The sequence below is a fragment of the Gymnoscopelus braueri genome (genome assembly GCF_963280865.1).
Source record: "Gymnoscopelus braueri genome assembly, chromosome: 19".
Classification (NCBI taxonomy): Eukaryota; Metazoa; Chordata; class Actinopteri; order Myctophiformes; family Myctophidae; genus Gymnoscopelus; species Gymnoscopelus braueri.
The window spans coordinates 22663212-22682964 of NC_137621.1; the positions used below are offsets into that span (position 1 = coordinate 22663212).

At 40.7% G+C, this 19753-nt stretch overlaps 1 protein-coding gene across 2 annotated transcripts in view; it reads left to right on the forward strand.

The window, feature by feature from the left end:
* Positions 1–19753, forward strand: part of myo6b (myosin VIb) — a 57169-nt gene that overhangs the window by 11794 nt on the left and 25622 nt on the right. For both annotated transcript variants that reach the window (XM_080413943.1, XM_080413944.1), the window contains exons 9-20: positions 639–803; positions 1916–1996; positions 4744–4924; positions 6212–6356; positions 9312–9469; positions 10015–10106; positions 10728–10800; positions 13050–13177; positions 14891–14986; positions 15300–15470; positions 18264–18302; positions 18609–18702. In XM_080413943.1, the coding sequence (XP_080270069.1) occupies positions 639–803; positions 1916–1996; positions 4744–4924; positions 6212–6356; positions 9312–9469; positions 10015–10106; positions 10728–10800; positions 13050–13177; positions 14891–14986; positions 15300–15470; positions 18264–18302; positions 18609–18702 (1423 nt within the window). The remainder of the gene's footprint in view (positions 1–638; positions 804–1915; positions 1997–4743; positions 4925–6211; positions 6357–9311; positions 9470–10014; positions 10107–10727; positions 10801–13049; positions 13178–14890; positions 14987–15299; positions 15471–18263; positions 18303–18608; positions 18703–19753) is intronic.

Genomic DNA, 19753 nt, shown 5'->3' on the forward strand with positions numbered 1-19753 from the left:
TACATGATATAAGGTAGGCCTACATACTGTAGCTGTACAGCTACCTGAATATAATTTAAGTCAAAATATTGTTTATAATCCTTATCTGTTGCTTTTGTACTACAGTACATAAGCGAGCATCCTGAATTGTAAATGTCTCAAAATCATACTTTTAGCATACTTTTAGCACATAAATGAATGGAAACAAGGAAAATTCTGCCAATATATTTAAAACTTTGGTTTAGCCTATTTTGCCTACTGTGTAATTTTCTTGGACACAACATATTGGTGACCTATTGATTTGGTGTTTGAGAACTTCCTTTCAAGTTCACTGGGTAATGTAGCAAGAATAAAGCCATTTCACTTTCCCAAAAATAAGTACCAGGCCTTGTTCTGTTATATTGGCAGCATTTGCTCTGTTCGTTTATGTGCTAAAAGCCTTTTTCCTCCATGCAGTGAGAGTGAATGGAGAACCTTCTGTATCCTCAATCACAGAGCACTGCAGAAAAAAGACGGATGCCTGATATATACTTGGCTAGGTTTGCTAAAGTATACATCAGGCTTAATATAGATGATGGACAATATTTGGACTTGCATCATGCCAAGTAGTTGTACAACGCAACTAAAAGAGTTTCTTTCCTGTGTATATTACTAATCAGAATGCAGTCGTGGGCGGGTTTGTGTCCCACTACCTGCTGGAGAAGTCGAGGATCTGCATGCAGAGTAAAGAGGAGAGGAACTACCACATCTTCTACAGGCTCTGCGCTGGGGCCTCCGAGGACATCAAGAAGAAGTTTCACCTTGATTCTCCTGACAGTTTCAGGGTGAGTGGGGTCACGCAAGGGTCTGCATTCATAAAGAAATGCTGACATATAGCATTTTGACTCAGATTATAGGTTTGGTGATCACAAAATGTTGTAGGCAGAGGAAGGAATAATGGTATTTCATTTTTGACCCAGGATACAGTCAGTTTAGTTTTAGTTTAGTTGCAGGGGGAATGCTGACATATGATATTTTGACCCAGGATATGTCTAGGGTTTGCACACTCAGCCATAATTCTGTTAGGTACACAATAAGCTGGTGTTGTACAGTCATGCATGCACACAGCACAGGTTACAGACACTCACTGAAGACACATTTTAAAAGCTGCAAATAGAAGGGGCTCATGAACACAACAATGACCTTTTTGGCTGATTGACTTCTTTGAAAGAGAAAGTGAGTGTCACCTGAGAATGGCTTTACTCAAGGTACCCACATGTAAACCTTTTACGATAGTTAAATACAGTACTGCACCATATTTTCTGTTAGATTGTACCTATTGATTACCTACATTATATGCTGTTTTCAGATGTGTACTTTTTTTAATAGATCATTTAAAGGTAATCCTGCTACTGCCACTTAGATGTCGTTAAGTAGTCTTGTCCTGTGCAATTCTGCATGAGCCCACTAGATGTCACACTAGCTTACTTGCAAGTAGCTTATGTGATACTTATGCATTAAAATATATAATCTAATCAAATTCCCCAGTGAAGTCAGTCCCCCGTCAGTGGCAGTATATTCAGTGGCTCTCTCTGTATGAACAGAGAGAACAGAGGTTCTTATGCTCTTGTAAACACTCCATAACAACACTTAACAGAACAAATACGCAACCGTGGCCATTGTTTGCAGTTGTTTTGTCCCAGCATCATTATATCAAGTCCCTGAGGTGACACCCTCATCAACAGAGGCAATTACCTGACGTATGATTCACATCTAGTCAAGTGTGAAGTCATTTTGGAAGATGACAAAGTAAATCATTGTTTTGATGATGAAAAACAACACAACAAGCCCCCGAAGGTTTCCCCACAAGACGATTACACTGAATTGTGTGTCTGAAATCTGATTATCCAAATATTAATCATGCATCTCTGTGTTTTTGATGCTTCCCCACTTACAGTATCTGAATCGAGGATGCACCAGATATTTCGCTGATAAGGACTCGGATAAACAGATTACGCAGAACCGCAAGAGTCCTCAGGTAATTCCATGTTCTTTATGATCTGAACCCCATTAGCACTGCTGTGCTTTTTATATGTTGTTATTATTCATAACTTTGTATCACATTTTTCACGTTTTGCTTTATCGTTTGTTTATTTGGGGGGTGTTATTCTGCGATGAATTAATTGCGACTAGGCATGTGCAGGCTTGTTTTACATCGTGTTGCATTTGCCAGTGATGTCATGACACTAGTGTGAAACCTAGTATCCTAGTTACTTTGTAGCACTAAATGGTTTTTTTTTGCACTCTATTTACGTGACTTTTTATCCTGTTGACTAAGGTTCATGCTATTTACTCTGATCAAGTTGCTCTGGATAAGAGAGTCTGGAAGCCTAAATTGTTGAAATTGTACTAAGTGAAACAAAATGGAAAGTGTGTTGTAAGATATAATCATTTCGTGACCAAATATTGAGGTACAGTATAGTATTTGACTGGTACTGGTATTTTTGGCAGATGGTAAAGAATCTGAGAAAGTGTTGTACAGGCAAACTGCTACTATTATGGAAATGCAGTGGGAAAGTGAAATTAAATAAATAAATATAATAAATCCTCATCAAAATGGTTTATGCAAAAAGAAAATTACCACGTCTGCACATTTGATGATTTATGTTATATTTGTATATCAGGACATTGTTGCCTTCAGGAAGTGTGCAATTAATCTCACTTTTAGAAACTTTTTCGGAGAATAATTGTGGCATTTCACTCCCACGGGGTCTCATTATCTACTGAATGAATTCATTTCACTTGCATTTCTTTAAAACTGGAACATTACATACTGTACCTGTTTTAAAGTGATCACTTTGGTAACAGGTTTCTACTTTTCATTACACAGTACGTCCCTCAATCTTAATAAACTCAAGAGTGTACAAATGGTTCCATTTGTACACTCACAAGAGTTAAATTGAACACTGAGGATTTTACTGTATACAGGCCTACCTCCCGTGCAGACTTCCAGGAGCAGTATGTAACATTAGCAGCCCTGGGGATCCATTGTCACCACCTTTTTTTTCTCCCAGCTATCAAATCATGGTTTTACCAACAGCCATTTGCATTTACCCCTTGGAAAGTTAGACCAAGGACTCACAGAGTGAATGAACAGTTCTTGGTTCTCCATCATGTTGTTGCAATTGTCTGGGGTATGTTACCATCAGCTTTTGAAAATGAATTTGAGGGGGTTAGTGTCACGTGCTGATGTGGTGAGAACCCAAATGCAGACAGCGACGCAGGTAGTAGGATCAAAGGTGTTTAATACCGGTGAACAAAGACAAGAACATTTCAGACAAACTAAAAAAGAGAAACAGAACCAAGAAAACTAGACTACGGAACAACATACACAGAAATACAAGACCTCTAGATGCTACAATCAATGAGACATAGGTCTGAGACTGGGACAGTTAGTGGGTGTGGAACCCCACAGCAGTGAAGCACCTTCACTGTGTGTCTGGAAGTGAGCTGAGTATGTGTCAATATAACATTGCATATGACTAATGAAGTGATTTGTGTATTTCTCCATCCCCTCACATGTCGGTGGTAAATAGGACGATAAGGTGATCTTATGTTTTTTTCTTAGCAGGAAATACTGTTCACTGCTCTTTGTAACGTATAGACATTTTCAACATTCTAAATGGGTCCAAGTTTATTTCCTTTTTCGGTGTGTTTGTGAATATCAGTAGCTGACAGGAAATATACTTGGTCCCCAAGCTGTTGCCTATAGCAACCCAATTCCACTGTCAAGGTGTAATTGTCTTCTTCAGTGTAAACACTGAGATGCTCATATTTTTTACATGTGGCTGTTTGCAGAGCAAACAGGAAATGAGAGTGCATGCTTCCTCTCTGTCTGCATGGAGGTACACACAGTCCATTCTTTAGTGTTCATTTAACTCAAAGAGTACACAAACGGAACCCATTTGTGCACTCTCAGATTTAAATTAACGCTTTAAGGACTTTATTGTGTCTATAGGGTGTGAGTGGTGTGTGGGCAGAGCGTAAAATAAAAATATGTTATTTATTATTTTCAGTATTTCAAGCTTTAGAATGTCACTGTAAGCCAACCATCACTTAATTGTTCACTAAATTGGTAGAAAGGGGGGGGGGTGCATTATTGGCTACTGTAAAAAATAAATAAATAAATGTTGACTTAAGTGCTGTTCATTGAAAACAAGATAAATCAGTAAACAATACAAAATTGCTTTAACTGAAGCGGAGCACACCAGTTGATTCCTGATCATTCCTGATGTGAATGTGTTCTGATGTATCTGAGGTTTTCCAGTGACATTCTACAGTATGTTGCATGTTTATCCTTTCTGCTTCTCAGCAACACTCCTTATGACCAGCCTAAAGAAAGAGCTGCACATTTTCTATGTGTCTTCTTATTACACTGTAGTGGAACAGCCTTGCTTGGGACCTGTGTGCTGGACCTATGTGATGGTGGTGGTGGCTCTTTTAGAGAAGACATAGCTTTGTACAGTACATTATTGTAAGTTCCTTGGGGTTAGTTTCACTAGTCATATTGCTTAATAGATTCTAAAGTTAATCTCCCACTTTAAATACTGTTCCATTCCACAGTAGCCTTACCACGTAGCCAGTACAGGTGGCAAATATCTGTAATGGCATGTGGGTGATGTTTATTCCCACTCTGGATAGTGCTTATGATCGAGAACTTTTCATTGGAATGAATCAATCACATCTCTTGTCTGACTAATCTACTGCATTATACCGCCTTCCCAGCATCTAAAGGCTGGTGCTATGAAAGACTTTCTTCTTGATGACCTGGGGGACTTCAATAGGATGTGCGGGGCCATGAAGAGGATCGGCCTGGATGACGACGAGAAGCTGGACCTCTTCAGGGTTGTTGCCGGGGTTCTGCACCTTGGCAACATCGACTTTGAGGACACCGGAAGTAGCTCAGGTGAGATACTGTAGCTTTTAAAGCGTACTGTATGTGCTAAAAGAGACACGAACAGTAATAACTACGCGCATGAGTGTATTCTGTACATGTACAAACAGACAGAAATACACAAACATGTCCAATAAAGAGTTACGTACATTAAAAAACATCAAATGACAGTATGTCACATCAGTAATAATAATTCTGAATCTCTCTGTGTCTTTCTCTCCAGTATATATCACTCTGTCTTTCTTTGTACCTAGAACAGGGCCAAATCCTGAGTGTCAATTTAACCCTTGCAACCTCTAAGCCAGATGTTCAATGTTCAAGGTTCACATCACCATGTACATTGAAATGCAATGAAATACATGTGCCCTGGCTCTCTCACCCCTTAAAATTATATAAAAACAAAGTCTTTACCCTTACAGGTCCATTTTTTACACGCAAGTGAAATTGACAGTCAAGTTTTTACAGTGTAAGGTCCCTCTTACATAACCTTCAGATGAATCGTTCAAGTGTCCGATTTTTGGTTGTGCAACGGTGTCGTGCACTGAAAATAGCAGATCTACAAGCTCACAGCAGTACAAGCTCACAGCGTGTTGCAGCGTGACATGTTGTGAGCTTGTAATTTTGCAACTTTTCACCTTTTCTTTTTAAATGTTTTCAAAATGTTGCAAATCTTTTAATGAATTACTTTAGATTTTGTGTTAATCTTCATGGTTGCGTGCCAGTGTCCCGCACAGAAAATAACAGATCTACAAGCTTACAATTCTTCGCGGAGCCAGTATAAATCCGGCTTATGCACCAATCCGGCACATGAACTGAAATAGAAACGGTGTCCTCCTCTGCACAGCCTCAGTGGGACTTATTAAGAACTGTCAGTGCCAGCGCTGATGCCATCCAGTTATCTTGTTTCATACTGTAGAGAAGATACGATAGGTGGTCTCTGTGCCCCCCATACACTGTAGGGGTCCTGTGTGAAGCTATAGCCAACAAACAGTCATCACCCCCTCAGGCTGATGTACTGTAGAGCAATGATGTTCAGTGAACTAAATCCATCTAAAAGTAAGGCTCTGGAAGGAGAAGAAAGTTGTTCTATTATGAATGTATTGAGTTTGCATATTGCACATTGTTAATTTAGGGATGAAGTTTATATAATATTTAATTTGCAATGTGTGTGTGCGTGCGTGTGCGTGTGTGCGCGTGCATGTGTGTGTGTGTGTGTGTGTGTGTGTGTGTGTGTGTGTGTGTGTGTGTGTGTGTGTGTGTGTGTGTGTGTGTGTGTGTGTGTGTGTGTGTATTCTTCAGGCGGGTGTGTGTTGCATAACCAGTCCGGCCCATCTCTGCAATACTGTGCCGACCTCTTGGGCTTGGACCAGGATGACCTTCAGGTCAGCCTCACCACCAGAATCATGCTGACTACAGCAGGGGGCGCCAAAGGAACAGTAATCAAGTAAGAACAGTGGCATGCATAGTAGTTAGTGCATATCGATCCCGTTTGATGAGAGCTGTTGACAAGCAGCAATTTTCACTTGTCTGACCCACTTTGGTGGAAAAGCTGTTGCCAGTTAAGACGACTTACAAATCAATAACCAGTTGCTCACATTGACTCCTTGCATGCTCTTTTAACATGTGTTAGTGGAGAGGGACTAAATAGCAATTTGCTGGTCTGCGGCAGATGAATTGTACAGAAACCTCTCAATTCCTCAAGCCCCATTCTTTGGTTTCTGACACAATGCTTTGCAGAGCCAACCTTTATATAAGGAGGCACCGTAACCACTTTCAGCCTGGCCTCCCTACTTTTCGCATATACATGGTGAAAATTAGCAAGAATGATCGAAAATGATCTTCCTACAAGCTCACAACACATCACTTGCATGAGCAATCGCAAACCAATCTGCATGAGCTTGCAGATGGGCTCTTTTCGCTGCATGACACCGTTGTACTACACAGTATAAAATAGGGCTTAAGATTAGTTAATCGTCTTTAGATGGTGATAGCGTTAAAATGACACTGGCAGTGATTTGGCAGTTGGCGCAGTGACTGCTGTCCTTATCTGGAGGTCATTGTGCACCGTGGTAAGACTTCTTTATGGAGATTGCACTAGAGGGCAAAGCCTGAGATTGTATTAAGCCTGTTACATTTTGGATTAAACAGGGAATTAGTAAATCGAGAATATCACACAAATGAGATTATTTCAATGTACAATTTAGGCATTTACTGTAGCAGACGCTCATATCCAGAGTGCAAGATTGGAGTAAGCAGCACGAGCCCTTGTCAACAAACAGTGTCAAGTAAATAGAAAGCTAAGAAAAACAGCTACAGTAAGTGCTACTAAGTAACTAGGATACCAGGTAAACATCAAACCTAGGATCTAAATTATAAACTACCTTAATAACATACCTACTTATCCATGCGCCAGCAAACAGCATTCACTGTACAGTGCATCTCTATGTTTATAACATAAATGTCATATTCACATGGGCATATCGTTTATGACTTGAACACTGCTGCTCACTCACAGTGTCCCACAGCTATTCAAGTTGTATAATGACGGTACAATCCGAATACGGTATGAGATATTTGGGGTAACATGAGATGTTTTAGGGTATTCTTTGGATAATTACTTCCTTCATTACGGGTTCCCGATCCGACACATTTTAGTGTAGTCATTTCTTGGATCAAAACAAGGAATATACAGTAGGGTGCAGTACTATGATAGTGGGTGGTGTGTGGCGTTTTGAATGATGGGGCCAGGTTTAGCGGATGAATATTTCAGGAAGGCCAGATGCTGGCCCGGGCCTGGAAGTGTTTTCTCCACATAAATTATGCAGACTTTATCCGAGGAGACTGGAGGGAATGGCTGCAGTACAGACCGGGGCCTGGTGCCTGGAGAGCAGGTGGGGAGAGGAGAGGGGGCTGGGCTCTGTCATGAAACCCCACAATGATCCAGCCTACCCTGTGGAGGCCGAGGATAGAGGAGGGGGGTTGGGTGTGGTGGAAGTGGTAATTGCTCATTCGGGTTTAGTCAGTAACCCTGTTCATATACAGTACTGTAAAGGCTTTGTATATGAAATATATAACCCAGTGATTCTCAACCCTTGTCATTTCAAGGATCCCTAGTTTGATATGCATTAGATTTGACCAGTGGTTCTCAAACTTTTCCATGTCAAGGACCCCCAAAATAATATGTATTTGGCTGCGGACCCCCCCCATCTCAAAAATATTTTGAGATGGGGGGCACTCATAGCGCGGCTATGAGTTGTATGTCTGCTATTTTTAAATAGCCAAAGTATAAAATATGGATAAAGTGGTTAATATGATTGTGACCTGGTACCCCCCCAAGGACCACCGGGGGTCCCCAGACCCCACTTTGAGAACCAATGGATTAGACCATAGACCCCCATTTGGTACCATTCTTTTTTTGTCTGGAACCCCTATATACTCTTTATAAAATCCTCAGTGTTAATTTAACTCTGAGAGAGTGCGAATGGAAACCCGTTACAGGTTCCTTTGGTTCCAGGTGTACGCTCTCTGAGTTACAGACCCATGTGGGTCCATTTGGACCCGTGGTGGCCCCCCGGGAACCGACTTTGAGAAACTGTGGTATAAACCATGGGTAAAATAAACAAAACTTTGTGATGATTTGAAGGGTAAATGAATGGCCTTAAATGCTCTTTGTGGTTTTCCTGCATTATTGATGAGAATGTACTGTACAGTATGTTGTATTTTTCTAAATAGGTGGGTTTTGAGGGATGGTGAGGGCCTGTTTGATGTGGTTAGGGAGTGTGTTCTGTTAATGCACTGTGAGCAAGTCACTTCTGAGAAAAATAGCCACACTTTAGTCCTTCACTTTGCGTCGGGCCGTACTATAGCATCGCACTGTTCTGCAGGTTATTTCAACACTTGCTCTCAGTGCATAATTCCTTACATACAACCAGGAAAAAGCATAGATAGATGGACTATTCAAATTAACGTGGTTAAAGGCCTGACATTGCTTTAAAATGGACTTGCAGTCTTTGCAGTGGACTTGCTGAGTTGAACTCCAGTGCCCTTTGGGATCTGCACTCGGTTCATACATTGAACCCCGCTGAATAATTGAAGCAAAATGGTGTTAAAGAGACTTTAGAGATTCAAGCAGGGTTCAGGGGTCCATATCCAGTTTTAATGTCTCACCTTTGTCTCAGAATCCCTCATTTAAAAGTGCTCACCCAGCTATAATGTAAAGATCAGTTGGAGAAACAAAGGTGTGTTCATCCTATTCTGCAAGAACTGACCCATTAATACCGTAGAACTTGTACTTACTTTTACACAGAAGCATGTTAAAGTAAGGAAAAGAAGTAAGTACTGTAAGTGTGTCCCAATTTCGGATTGACTTGCAAATGCTCCACTTTGTCTGTCTCCCCAGGGTGCCTCTGAGGGTGGAACAAGCAAACAATGCCCGTGACGCCCTGGCCAAAGCCGTGTACAGCTGCCTGTTTGATCATGTGGTCAGAAGGGTCAACCAATGCTTCCCATTTGAGACTTCCTCCAACTTCATTGGAGTGCTGGACATCGCTGGTTTTGGTAACGAGTTTTGACTTCAGTGAAAAATAATTACAGTAACCAAACCAAGGGGGAACATTTGAGCTCATGTAACTCTCCAGATGGTGCAATGTTTTCCCGTACAGTAAAAAAGGATTTGAGATAATATCATATGAGTTTCAACCTATTCAAACATTGGTCAAAACTGTATTTGGAAGTATATTTTTAGAAAGGGGATATATGTAATGGTTGTTGTTGTTTAAAATTTGCATGTATTTTAAAACATAGGCAATACATTTGTTTTTGTATGGGTTCAGTGTAGAAAAATCTAGTGTTGTTTTATTACTTTAGATTGTTCATCTTGTTTACAACAGACTGTCGAGTTCAAACAGACTCTTGTCTCTTCCTGCACTTATGTTTAAGTACCCTGAATTGCATCTACAGTGTTCACTTCAATTCACTCGAGAAAATAATATCCATGTGACTGCATATATTAGCGCACACCTCTAATACTAAATTGGCTTTCTGGAAATCGATCATAATTCTTTTTAAAAATCAACCCCTCTTCTGTTTTTCCATCCCCTCAGAGTATTTTGAACACAACAGCTTTGAGCAGTTTTGTATCAACTATTGCAATGAGAAACTGCAGCAGTTCTTCAACGAGCGCATTCTCAAGGAGGTGGGTGCAGCAAAAACACGAATTAAGCTAATTTAGCATGCTTGCTCTGAGTAGCTTAGGAGACCTGCTGCGAGCGGTGCCATTCACGCAATCTTTTACCAGCCTTGAGTAAGTGGCGGCCGCACTCTGAAACTCTTTCTGTTTTTCTGTGGCTGTCTTGTTCTATTTGTTAGTCAGTCTCTCTCTCTCTCTCTCTCTCTCTCTCTCTCTCTCTCTCTCTCTCTCTCTCTCTCTCTCTATCTCTTGCTCTTGCTCTCTTGCTTTCCTGCTCTCTGCTCTTATTAGAATGATAATTTCTCAAGGGACACAGCAAGGCTTGCTTCTTTCCTGTGATCTCTTGCTTTATGCGTTTCCAAGGTCTCCAATTAAACTGCCACATTTCTAATCTCAGCCACTTTCTTGTGTGTCTAAAGTGCCGTCTGTTTGAAGTAGAAGAAAGATGTATTTATTTTTTATTTTGGGGTGTAGGGAGCCTGTGTGTAAGTGTGTAATATCCCGGAGCCACACAGTGAAGTCAAACAGATTTTATTTAAAAAAAATCATAGAATCAAAGAGTTTTTACAAGAAGGTGCACAATGCTTGTTCATGGTCTTGATTGCTGACGTGCAGTTTTGTGTCTAGGAGCAAGAGCTGTATCAAAAGGAGGGACTTGGAGTAAACGAAGTTCATTATGTCGATAACCAGGACTGCATAGGTAGGTGTTGCTGTGAGCTGCCTCTCTGTTGTCTATAACAGGTCCCTGTTGTGCTCACTGAGCTTGAAGCTACAGTGTAGGCGAAATGACCTGCTGTACCCGTCAAAGATAATACACCGTAACATCAAACCAACACCTTTTTGCTTTCACTAGTCATCAGGGCACTACGGTAGGCGAGTCCCGAGAGAGCTCACTGTTTCACGCTGTGAGATCGAGTCACTGAGAGAACAGAGGTACAGAGAGGCTGATTTAGATTAGATCTGCCCATGGAGTGAACAGGATGCCTGAACGAGTTGGTTTTCTTAAGGGACTGAAAGAGGAACTGTGTGTGTGTGTGTGTGTGTGTGTGTGTGTGTGTGTGTGTGTGTGTGTGTGTGTGTGTGTGTGTGTGTGTGTGTGTGTGTGTGTGTGCGTGCACGCGCCCACCCACCCACACAGCGCGTGCGTGCGCACAGCCGCACACACATGTGGGCATGTGTGTGCGCACGCATGCACGCACGTGTGAGTGTGTCAGTGTGTGCACACACTTGTGTGTTTGCCCATATCTAAAGGCTGACATGGAGGCAGTATTGGGTGGTTTTTACCATGGCAGAGAACCGCTGAGTGACATTCGGGCACATCATTAAGCTGAAGTGATGTCTTTGAGGACTCATAGAATATGAAACCAAATGACAGAGATGCAGGCGTCTCTGTAGAGCCCTTCTTGCCACAGACGTGCCGAGAATGATGGAAGCATACTGTCATATCACCCCCCGTGGCAGTCATTTGAGCTATTCTTCTTGCCCGGGGCCATTCATCAGGTGAAAATACACCTGTCAGATCGATGGGAATACTAGCTTCTAATTATCCAGAATGTTGACATATCTGTGTATCTAAAGGGAGCATGCGTAATGGCCATTTGTGGGTTCTATGTCTACTTTTGTCCCATTGTAAAGTAGGCGAAACAATGCCCCCTCCCGTGGTTTGTGTTGTTTGTCTCGAATCCTCCAGCGAATGGTTTGAAGTAGTCAGTGCGGGAAGGTGAAGTGGTTTGATTTGTATTTCAAACACTGTGATTATTCAGGTGTGAGGTTAACTGACAGCCATGAATAACATTTATGACTTGCAAATGACCATTTGCCCGGACATTAATTCAGTCATCAATCTGCGGGATTTATGCACAGATGCTTGTTCATGCAAATTTCTCTGAGGTCCTTGCTATCAGCCAGGTCATATTCGAAATTCAAAGCATCGTATGAATAATTCAACAAATACAGCTAAATTAACATCCGGATGAACATATACTGTGCCTGAATATTCACGATCAGACACAAACAATGCGCAGTGGAAATTTCCAATACTTAACATGTTTTTACAAAATGGTAAAAACATGGTAAGTGGCATCTCAATGCAACATTCAAGAGAGACTCAAATTTTATGAAGACGTTTTGTCCCGATTCCTTGAAATTCCCTTTTGTTGGATACTATTGCACAAAAATATACATACAACATTCAGAAGGTTGCTATATTTTACACTTTACGAATAAAACAAGTTCCATCTTAGAATGCTCATAAATATAAGTAGGAATTACAATACGCAATATTTATACTGTACAATTTATAATTTGTCATGATAATAACTGAAACAGCTTAACCCATTAATACCGGGAATGCATCTGTGTCATTTTAGATGACTTTGGCTATTCAAAAATAGCAGATCTACAAGCTATGAGCTTGTAGATCTGCTATTTTTGAAAAATCGTGTTTTTTTTGCAAATCTCTGAATATATATATTTATTTGTAAAGCAATTTTTTTTTACTCAAATCTTTGCTACTGGGGGGGTCCCTGGAACAACATATTTTGAGATGGGGGGGGTCCGCGGCCAAATACATATCATTTTGGGGGGGGGGGGGGGTCCTTGACATGAAAAAGTTTGAGGAGCACTGACATAGAAACATACGTTTTTCAGAAAACTGTTAGGATTTAGAAGACGTTTGTAGAATCACCAGAAGCAAAGATTTGAGTTACAAATGTTCGCTTTAAAAATATATATATAATGAAAGATTTGTAAAAAAAAATCACGGTTTAAAAAAAAAAAATCAACTATACAAGCTCATAGCGTGGCACTCGGTGCCGCGCTATGAGCTTGTAGATCTGCCATTTTTTTAATAGCCAAATAAATCTAAAAATGGCAGATGCTTTCACGGTCTTAATGGGTTAAACATGGCTGCTTTGCATGATTAATGAAATGAGTTGACGTTTTCTGTAGACCTGGTGGAGGCGAAGCTGGTGGGTGTCCTGGATATTTTGGATGAAGAGAACCGTCTACCTCAGGCCAGCGACCAGCACTTCGCCTTGGCTGTACACAGCAAGCACAAAGACCACTTCAGACTGACCGTGAGAATTCTCTCTCTCTCTCTCTCTCTCTCTCTTTCGCTCACTATCTCTCTCCCAGTGGTGGAAAAAGTACTCACGTTTTTTACTCAAGCAAAAGTATCAATACTGCAATGTAGAAATACTCTGTTACAAGTAAAAGTCCGGAATTCAAAATTTACTTGAGTAAAAGTACAAAAAGTATTTGTATCAAAATGTACTTAAAGTAAGTACTCATTGTGCAGAATGTCCCATTTCACAAGTTTTCAAATGTATAAAATGTATTAAAAATATTTTCAAAATAGCAGATCTACAAGCTCACAATGCGTTGCATCGCGACGAATTGTGGGCTTGTAGATCTGCTATTTTCGAATTGCCAAAATGTATATAGGGCTGAAGTGGTTAATGTATGTTTTCAAGTAATTGTAGTAGAGTAAAAGTACAATGTTTGTCTCTGAGATGTAGTGGAGTAGAAGTAAAAGTACAGAAATTTGGAAATACTCCAGTAAAGTAAAAAATACCTCAAAAGTGTACTTAAGTACAGTACTTGAGTAAATGTACTTAGTTACTTTACACCACTGCTCTCTCCGTCTCCCTCTCTTTCTCTGTGTGTCTCTCTCTCTCTCTCTCTCTCTCTCTCTCTCTCTCTCTCTCTCTCTCTCTCTCTCTCTCTCTCTCTCTCTCTCTCTCTTTGGCTACCTGCCTCTCTTTCTCTTTCTTTGTATATCCTCTCAATCTGTCTCTTTCTTTACCTCTGTCTGTCTCTTTCTTTCTTTTATCCACTCATTCTTTATCTCAATCGATTCATTCTCCTTTTCTCATCGTTCTCATACAATGAGGTCTGAGAGTTGTTTGGCTGTCATTGTGATCATTGTATGTACCGTCACTTTCTTCGCTGATGACGTAGGACCCCAGGCCCTCCCTCTATCTCCATCTCTTTGTAGCTATTGTTCCTTCGCTCATCGTACGTTCTTCAGCCAAGCGTGAAATCCTTTTTTAAATGAGTCTTGACACCGATTCAAGACCGAATACGGGAGCTGGCTGCCTGTGACCACATTCTGTGGACGGAGAATAATTGCGTAGTTTTTTTTTAAAGCGCACTATTCTTTACATTTAATGCACACAACACTTAGCCTGGAAACCAGACGAATCTGCCAGTGCTAAAGAAATGTACTATCGATAGCAGTATAAATATATAAATATAGTCATGCCAGGCTACACAAAACTATTAGTCATTGTCTGAACAGTTTCTAAGTAAAGTGGTGTGCTAAAATATGTGCAAATTTTTTTACACACCAAGAGAAACTGAATGAATTTAATGAATGTCTGCTCTGCTTTATTAAAGATAATCTTAAAAATGAATTCAGGGGTGACTTGTAATACTTTATCTCTTTAACTAAGTGGTCTAATTTGTTAATATTACTTCAGTAGAACTGCAGAATTGTAATAAACTTGATTATTCATGCAGGCAAAAGCATTTAATAACTGTAAATTAGATTGCTTTTTTGGTTCTCATAATGTGTGTGCTGTATATCCCATAAACCTTTAGTAATAGATTCGTAATAGATCTACTTCATGGGTAATTATCCCAAACAATCCCCATTCTTAAGAGGGATATGAGGACCGAAGAATCTACTCTTGGGTTTCTGATTGATAGATATTAAATTGAATATGACACACATCTCAGCACTGAAGTGAAATAAAATCTCTCATATCATTTCTTGTCACGTCACTCAGGTCCCCAGGAAGTCAAAACTTGCCGTTCACAGGAATGTCCGGGACGATGAAGGATTCATCATCAGGCATTTTGCTGGAGCGGTGTGCTATGAAACGGTAATTATAGCCGAGATTTTATTGATGAATTCTTAACCACTTAAACCCTGACCCCAGGGCTCTATCCATGGCCCACTCCTTTTTCTCCTCTACACCAAATCTGAAAATAGCTGATCTACATTGCGTCACAACACGACATGTTGAGTCCAAAATGATATATATATATATATATATTTTTTTTTATGGAAAGTTCACAATTGAATGTGTACGTGTGTGTGTGTGTGTGTGTGTGTGTGTGTGTGTGTGTGTGTGTGTGTGTGTGTGTGTGTGTGTGTGTGTGTGTGTGTGTGTGTGTTTTCGTGTATGTCCTTAGATCCGGTTCGTAGAGAAGAATAACGACGCCCTCCACATGTCCTTGGAGTGCCTAGTGAGCGAGTCGAAGGACAAGTTTGTTCGAGAACTGTTTGAGAACTCGAACAATGCCAAGGACTCCAAACTGAAGGCTGGCAAACTGGGCTTTATCAGCGTTGGAAACAAGTTCAAGGTGAGAGAGAGCACACAGGTCTTGGATTATCAAGTTGTCTTGTTTTACGGTTGGAGGACGACTCCCAAGAACAAAACCAAATCAACTATATTGGTGTTGAGTGTTCTCAGATGCACTAAAACCTTTATTTTGTTTGACATTTAAAGGAATACTACCACAAAATGATCATTTTTATATAAATTATTCACCCTGTGTTGCCTTGAATTCCTAGATAATTGTGTTTTTTTCTCACATGACTCCACGGTGATCAAAGAAGTTAACTGGGGCCAAGTTTAGCAAGAGCAGAACTATAGAAAAACTACCTTTAATAAACTCTTGTGCAGTATAATCCAAGGTTCATGTATCCAGTCAAAATGCTTTGTATTGGTAGCGTTTTTGCTCAAATCCTACAATTAGAAACCTTTCCGGATAAACAGTCCCATGCACAAACGAGTAGCTTGTGAGTAGTCACGATTATGGAATTTTACTTGACGATTAATTGTCTCTCAAATAATTGCGATTAACGTGTTTTGAGCTTGTAGATCTGCTATTTCCACATTTTTCTTATTTCTTATTATTTATTTGAAAATATACTAATTTTTTTTACATGGAAATGATTATGGCGATTATGACATTAATGCAAAATAGTTTTGCGATTATCTCAAATAATTGTGATTTGGCTATTATGTGATAATTGTGACAGGCCTAGTAGTGAGCCTGGGTGAGCGAGTGTGTTTCAACATGAGCTGAGTTCAAGCACATGCACTGGCCCGGGCTTGCTACTCGTTTGTCCTCGAGACTTGGCCCCTGTTACCTTCAATTCTTCAGGCATTTCTTCTGTTTTTGGATTCTTCGTTCACTGTGTGGAGGCATGCAAAAAAAACAACAACAAACAAACAAACAAAAATCTGCAGGAGTTCAAGGTAACACACTTGGCTTAAAGCAGGGGTTTTCAACTGATTGTGAACCAGGGACCACCACCCTGACTAAGAATCAACACTGTTGTGTTGTCTATAATGCATTAATCAGCTTATGGCAATCCGGTGCACTTTCCCTTCTTGAGATTCTAACTCCCTTTTCTGTGGATGTTCTTGACCTCCTACTTCCCAGTAACTGATAACATTGACGCTGTGATGATCATCTTAGCTCACCAGATCATTTAGTGAGCTGTTTCTCAACTAGTGGTCGATGGACCACTAGTGGTCCATGGCATGATTACGGGTGGTCCATGTCTGTAATTTTCTGACTCGAACCTTGGCCTGTACATATTCTTCAAGTATGCCAGCATACTGTCACAGAGTTATGTAGTTATAAATGCATTTTGCTTTTACTGTAAGCTCTGGGAATTCTGCCTGACAACTCATTCAGAACTTCACAAGGGACTGTGATTCATTCATGTGCCTTTGACTGTGTCTGTGGACATGGCAATGAGCTGATCCTCTTTTGTAGTTGTTAAGCTTAAAGTACTTTTGGAATTGAGAATTGGAATTGAAAGTTACAAAAGTTTCTCCAAAATGAAAAAAATATGAAAATAATGAAAACAATGAAAATAAACTTCACTTTCCTACATTACTGAATGCATGATCAGGGACCACATGCAATACCTCGACGAACCACCAGTGGTCCACGGACCAGAAATGGGAAATGGGAAAAGAGCAGGAGGGAAAGAAAAGATACAGAAAGAAAGAATGAAACACTGAGGACTTTCTTAGGCAGGAAGATAACACACAATATTATTTGTGTGGAGTCTTTCAAACGTACAGTAGGCTGTATCTCAAAGTGCATTACAGAGCCGAAAATGGGCTCCAGACAATAGCAAGAAAACCACATCCACTGGGTTCTTTAACCACATAATCCCTACAAATAGCAGCAAAAGACTAGCTACGACTTGTGACGTGTTGTGAGCTTGTGAATCAGTTATGTTTTCAACAACATTTTCTTTCACCTAAAATGACATGACAAAATAGGGACGCCAGGTTGAGAATTATTTACCTAAATCCATTTCCAGCTTTCTCCTGTCATCTAACGTCGTGTGTAAAACATGGCATATGCAAGTTAAGTTCAACTTTTATATTGTTGCAGGCAGAACTTGGACAGACTTTGTAGGGAGAAGTGAAACATATAAATGTATTGTGTTCACATAATACAACCATGCAATAAAAGGCTCATCCAACCTAAACTATATGCTCTATTTCATACCACCCTCCTGGATGGCACCAGTTTTCTTAATTACTAATCTGCTTACTCGGTTTTTATGAATAAATCATGGACACCAGTAGCAAGAATGTGTGCGTGCTTCAAAGAACTGGAATGTGTCTTGGAATCAGGGCTGGATATCTTGATTGTAATGACAGTATTTCTGGTTCAACTGTAACCTACAAGAGACCATGTAGACAGTCTACTATGATGTGGTTATAGCCAAAGGAGAAGACTATTAAAGAAGCAACAATTGTTGCTGCATTCATTCACTAATAATTTGTATTTATTTATTCATTTGCATACTCACACCCTTTGTTATTGTGATGATGGTGATGTTGTTTATGTTGATGATGATGATGATGATGATTATTATTATTATTATGTATTAAAAACCATGCACATTTGTCCTTGCATGACTTTAAACTCTGTTTGGTCCAGTACTTCAGCTCTTGACTGTGATGCATGGCACTGGATTGTGGATATACTGTATTATTATTTGTTGTTTGATGAGTTGTTTTTTCCTCTTTAAATACAAAACCCTGTTTCACAACAAAGGGTAACATTTTTAGTTGCTTTTACTGTAATACCAAAATCCTTTTCTTTATTTGCTCACAGACTCAACTGAATCTGCTCTTGGAGAAGCTTCGCAGCACAGTGAGTAACGTCCAATGTTTATTCTGAGGAGTTTGAACTTTAGCATTACTCCCGCTAAAATGTGTTGAAAATCAAACAAATCACGTTAATCACTGAGTACGTTGAAAGTATTTGTCTTTGATATTCCACACGATGGAAGCAATATAGTAATATAGCAGAAGCTGCTATTTGGATGCGGGCTACAGAGATGACAGATCAAGATACAGCATGAGTGGACATTGTAATACTCATAACAAGAGGCTTTATTAAGATGTAAGACAGTAAGTAAGTATGCATGTTGTGATCGTTATTTCTCTGTGTTTAAAGGGTGCAAGTTTCATCCGCTGTGTGAAACCCAACCTGAAAATGGTCAGTCACCAATTTGAAGGAGCCCAGATCCTGTCTCAACTGCAGTGCTCAGGTATGTAGTGTGTGTCAGAGAATAAGCGTTGGCATCTGTGCATACTGTGCATCATCCCTAGTGCTCAGGATAGATATAGTGGACACTTGTACCCAATGGTGTGGAGACTTATTTCTAGCTGTCTGTCCCTATTGTGTCTCTGTGCACGGTGCTGAAATTATCGAATCCTTCCTCTTTCTTTCAATTCAAAGGTGCTTTATTGACATGGGAAACATTTACATTGCCAAAGCGAGTGTGACCTGTTATGTTGAAGTAACAGAGGTACTGTTACGTCTTCGATATGTGTTAAGGACTGTATTCTTATAGGCGCTATGGGCTCTTATTATGACTGTCGCAGTATAGGCTGGGGCTGAGGCTCAAGGCGGCTCAGCGGACTGTGGGATACTAGGTATGGTCTTATCTTATCTTATCCCAAGTCTCCAGATACTCTTCAGTTCTTCATGTCCCGCCACAGGAATCTAGTCAGGGGTTTGTCTTCGGGGAGCAGGCGCACTTGGTGGAACATGCCCTTTATGTCGCTGCATGTGGCGACCGGGTATTGTCTAAACCTCAGGAGCACGCCGAGTAGGCTGGCACCCAATGTAGGGCCAGGGAGCAAGCGCTTATTCATGTTCTGATTCTTGTATGTGTGTGAGAAATCGAAGACTATCCGTTTCTTCCCGTTGTGGGTCCGCATAAAATGCGGTATGTACCAGGATCTCGTGTCCTGATCAGGTCTTGCCTGAGGCACGGCAAGGATGTATTCCTCGTCCAGTAGCCTCTTCATCTCTTTAGAGTAGCTCGCGGCACCATCAGGGTCATTCAGTAAGCGATTCTCTATGCTGCGTAGCATGCCGAATACCGATGCCTTTGGGGCCTGGGGTGTGGTGTGGTCTCCGCCCCAGAGGAGCGGGGTGGCGTACCTGCTCACCCCTTTAACGTCTACTCGGGTGGTCTTGTCCCCTAGCATGCGCATGGCCGCCTTGTCGTCCTTGGATCTGGTGGCCAGCTTCTCGTTCTGGAAATGCATCACCTCCAGTCTCCAGAGCATCCGCACGTCCATGAGAAGTGC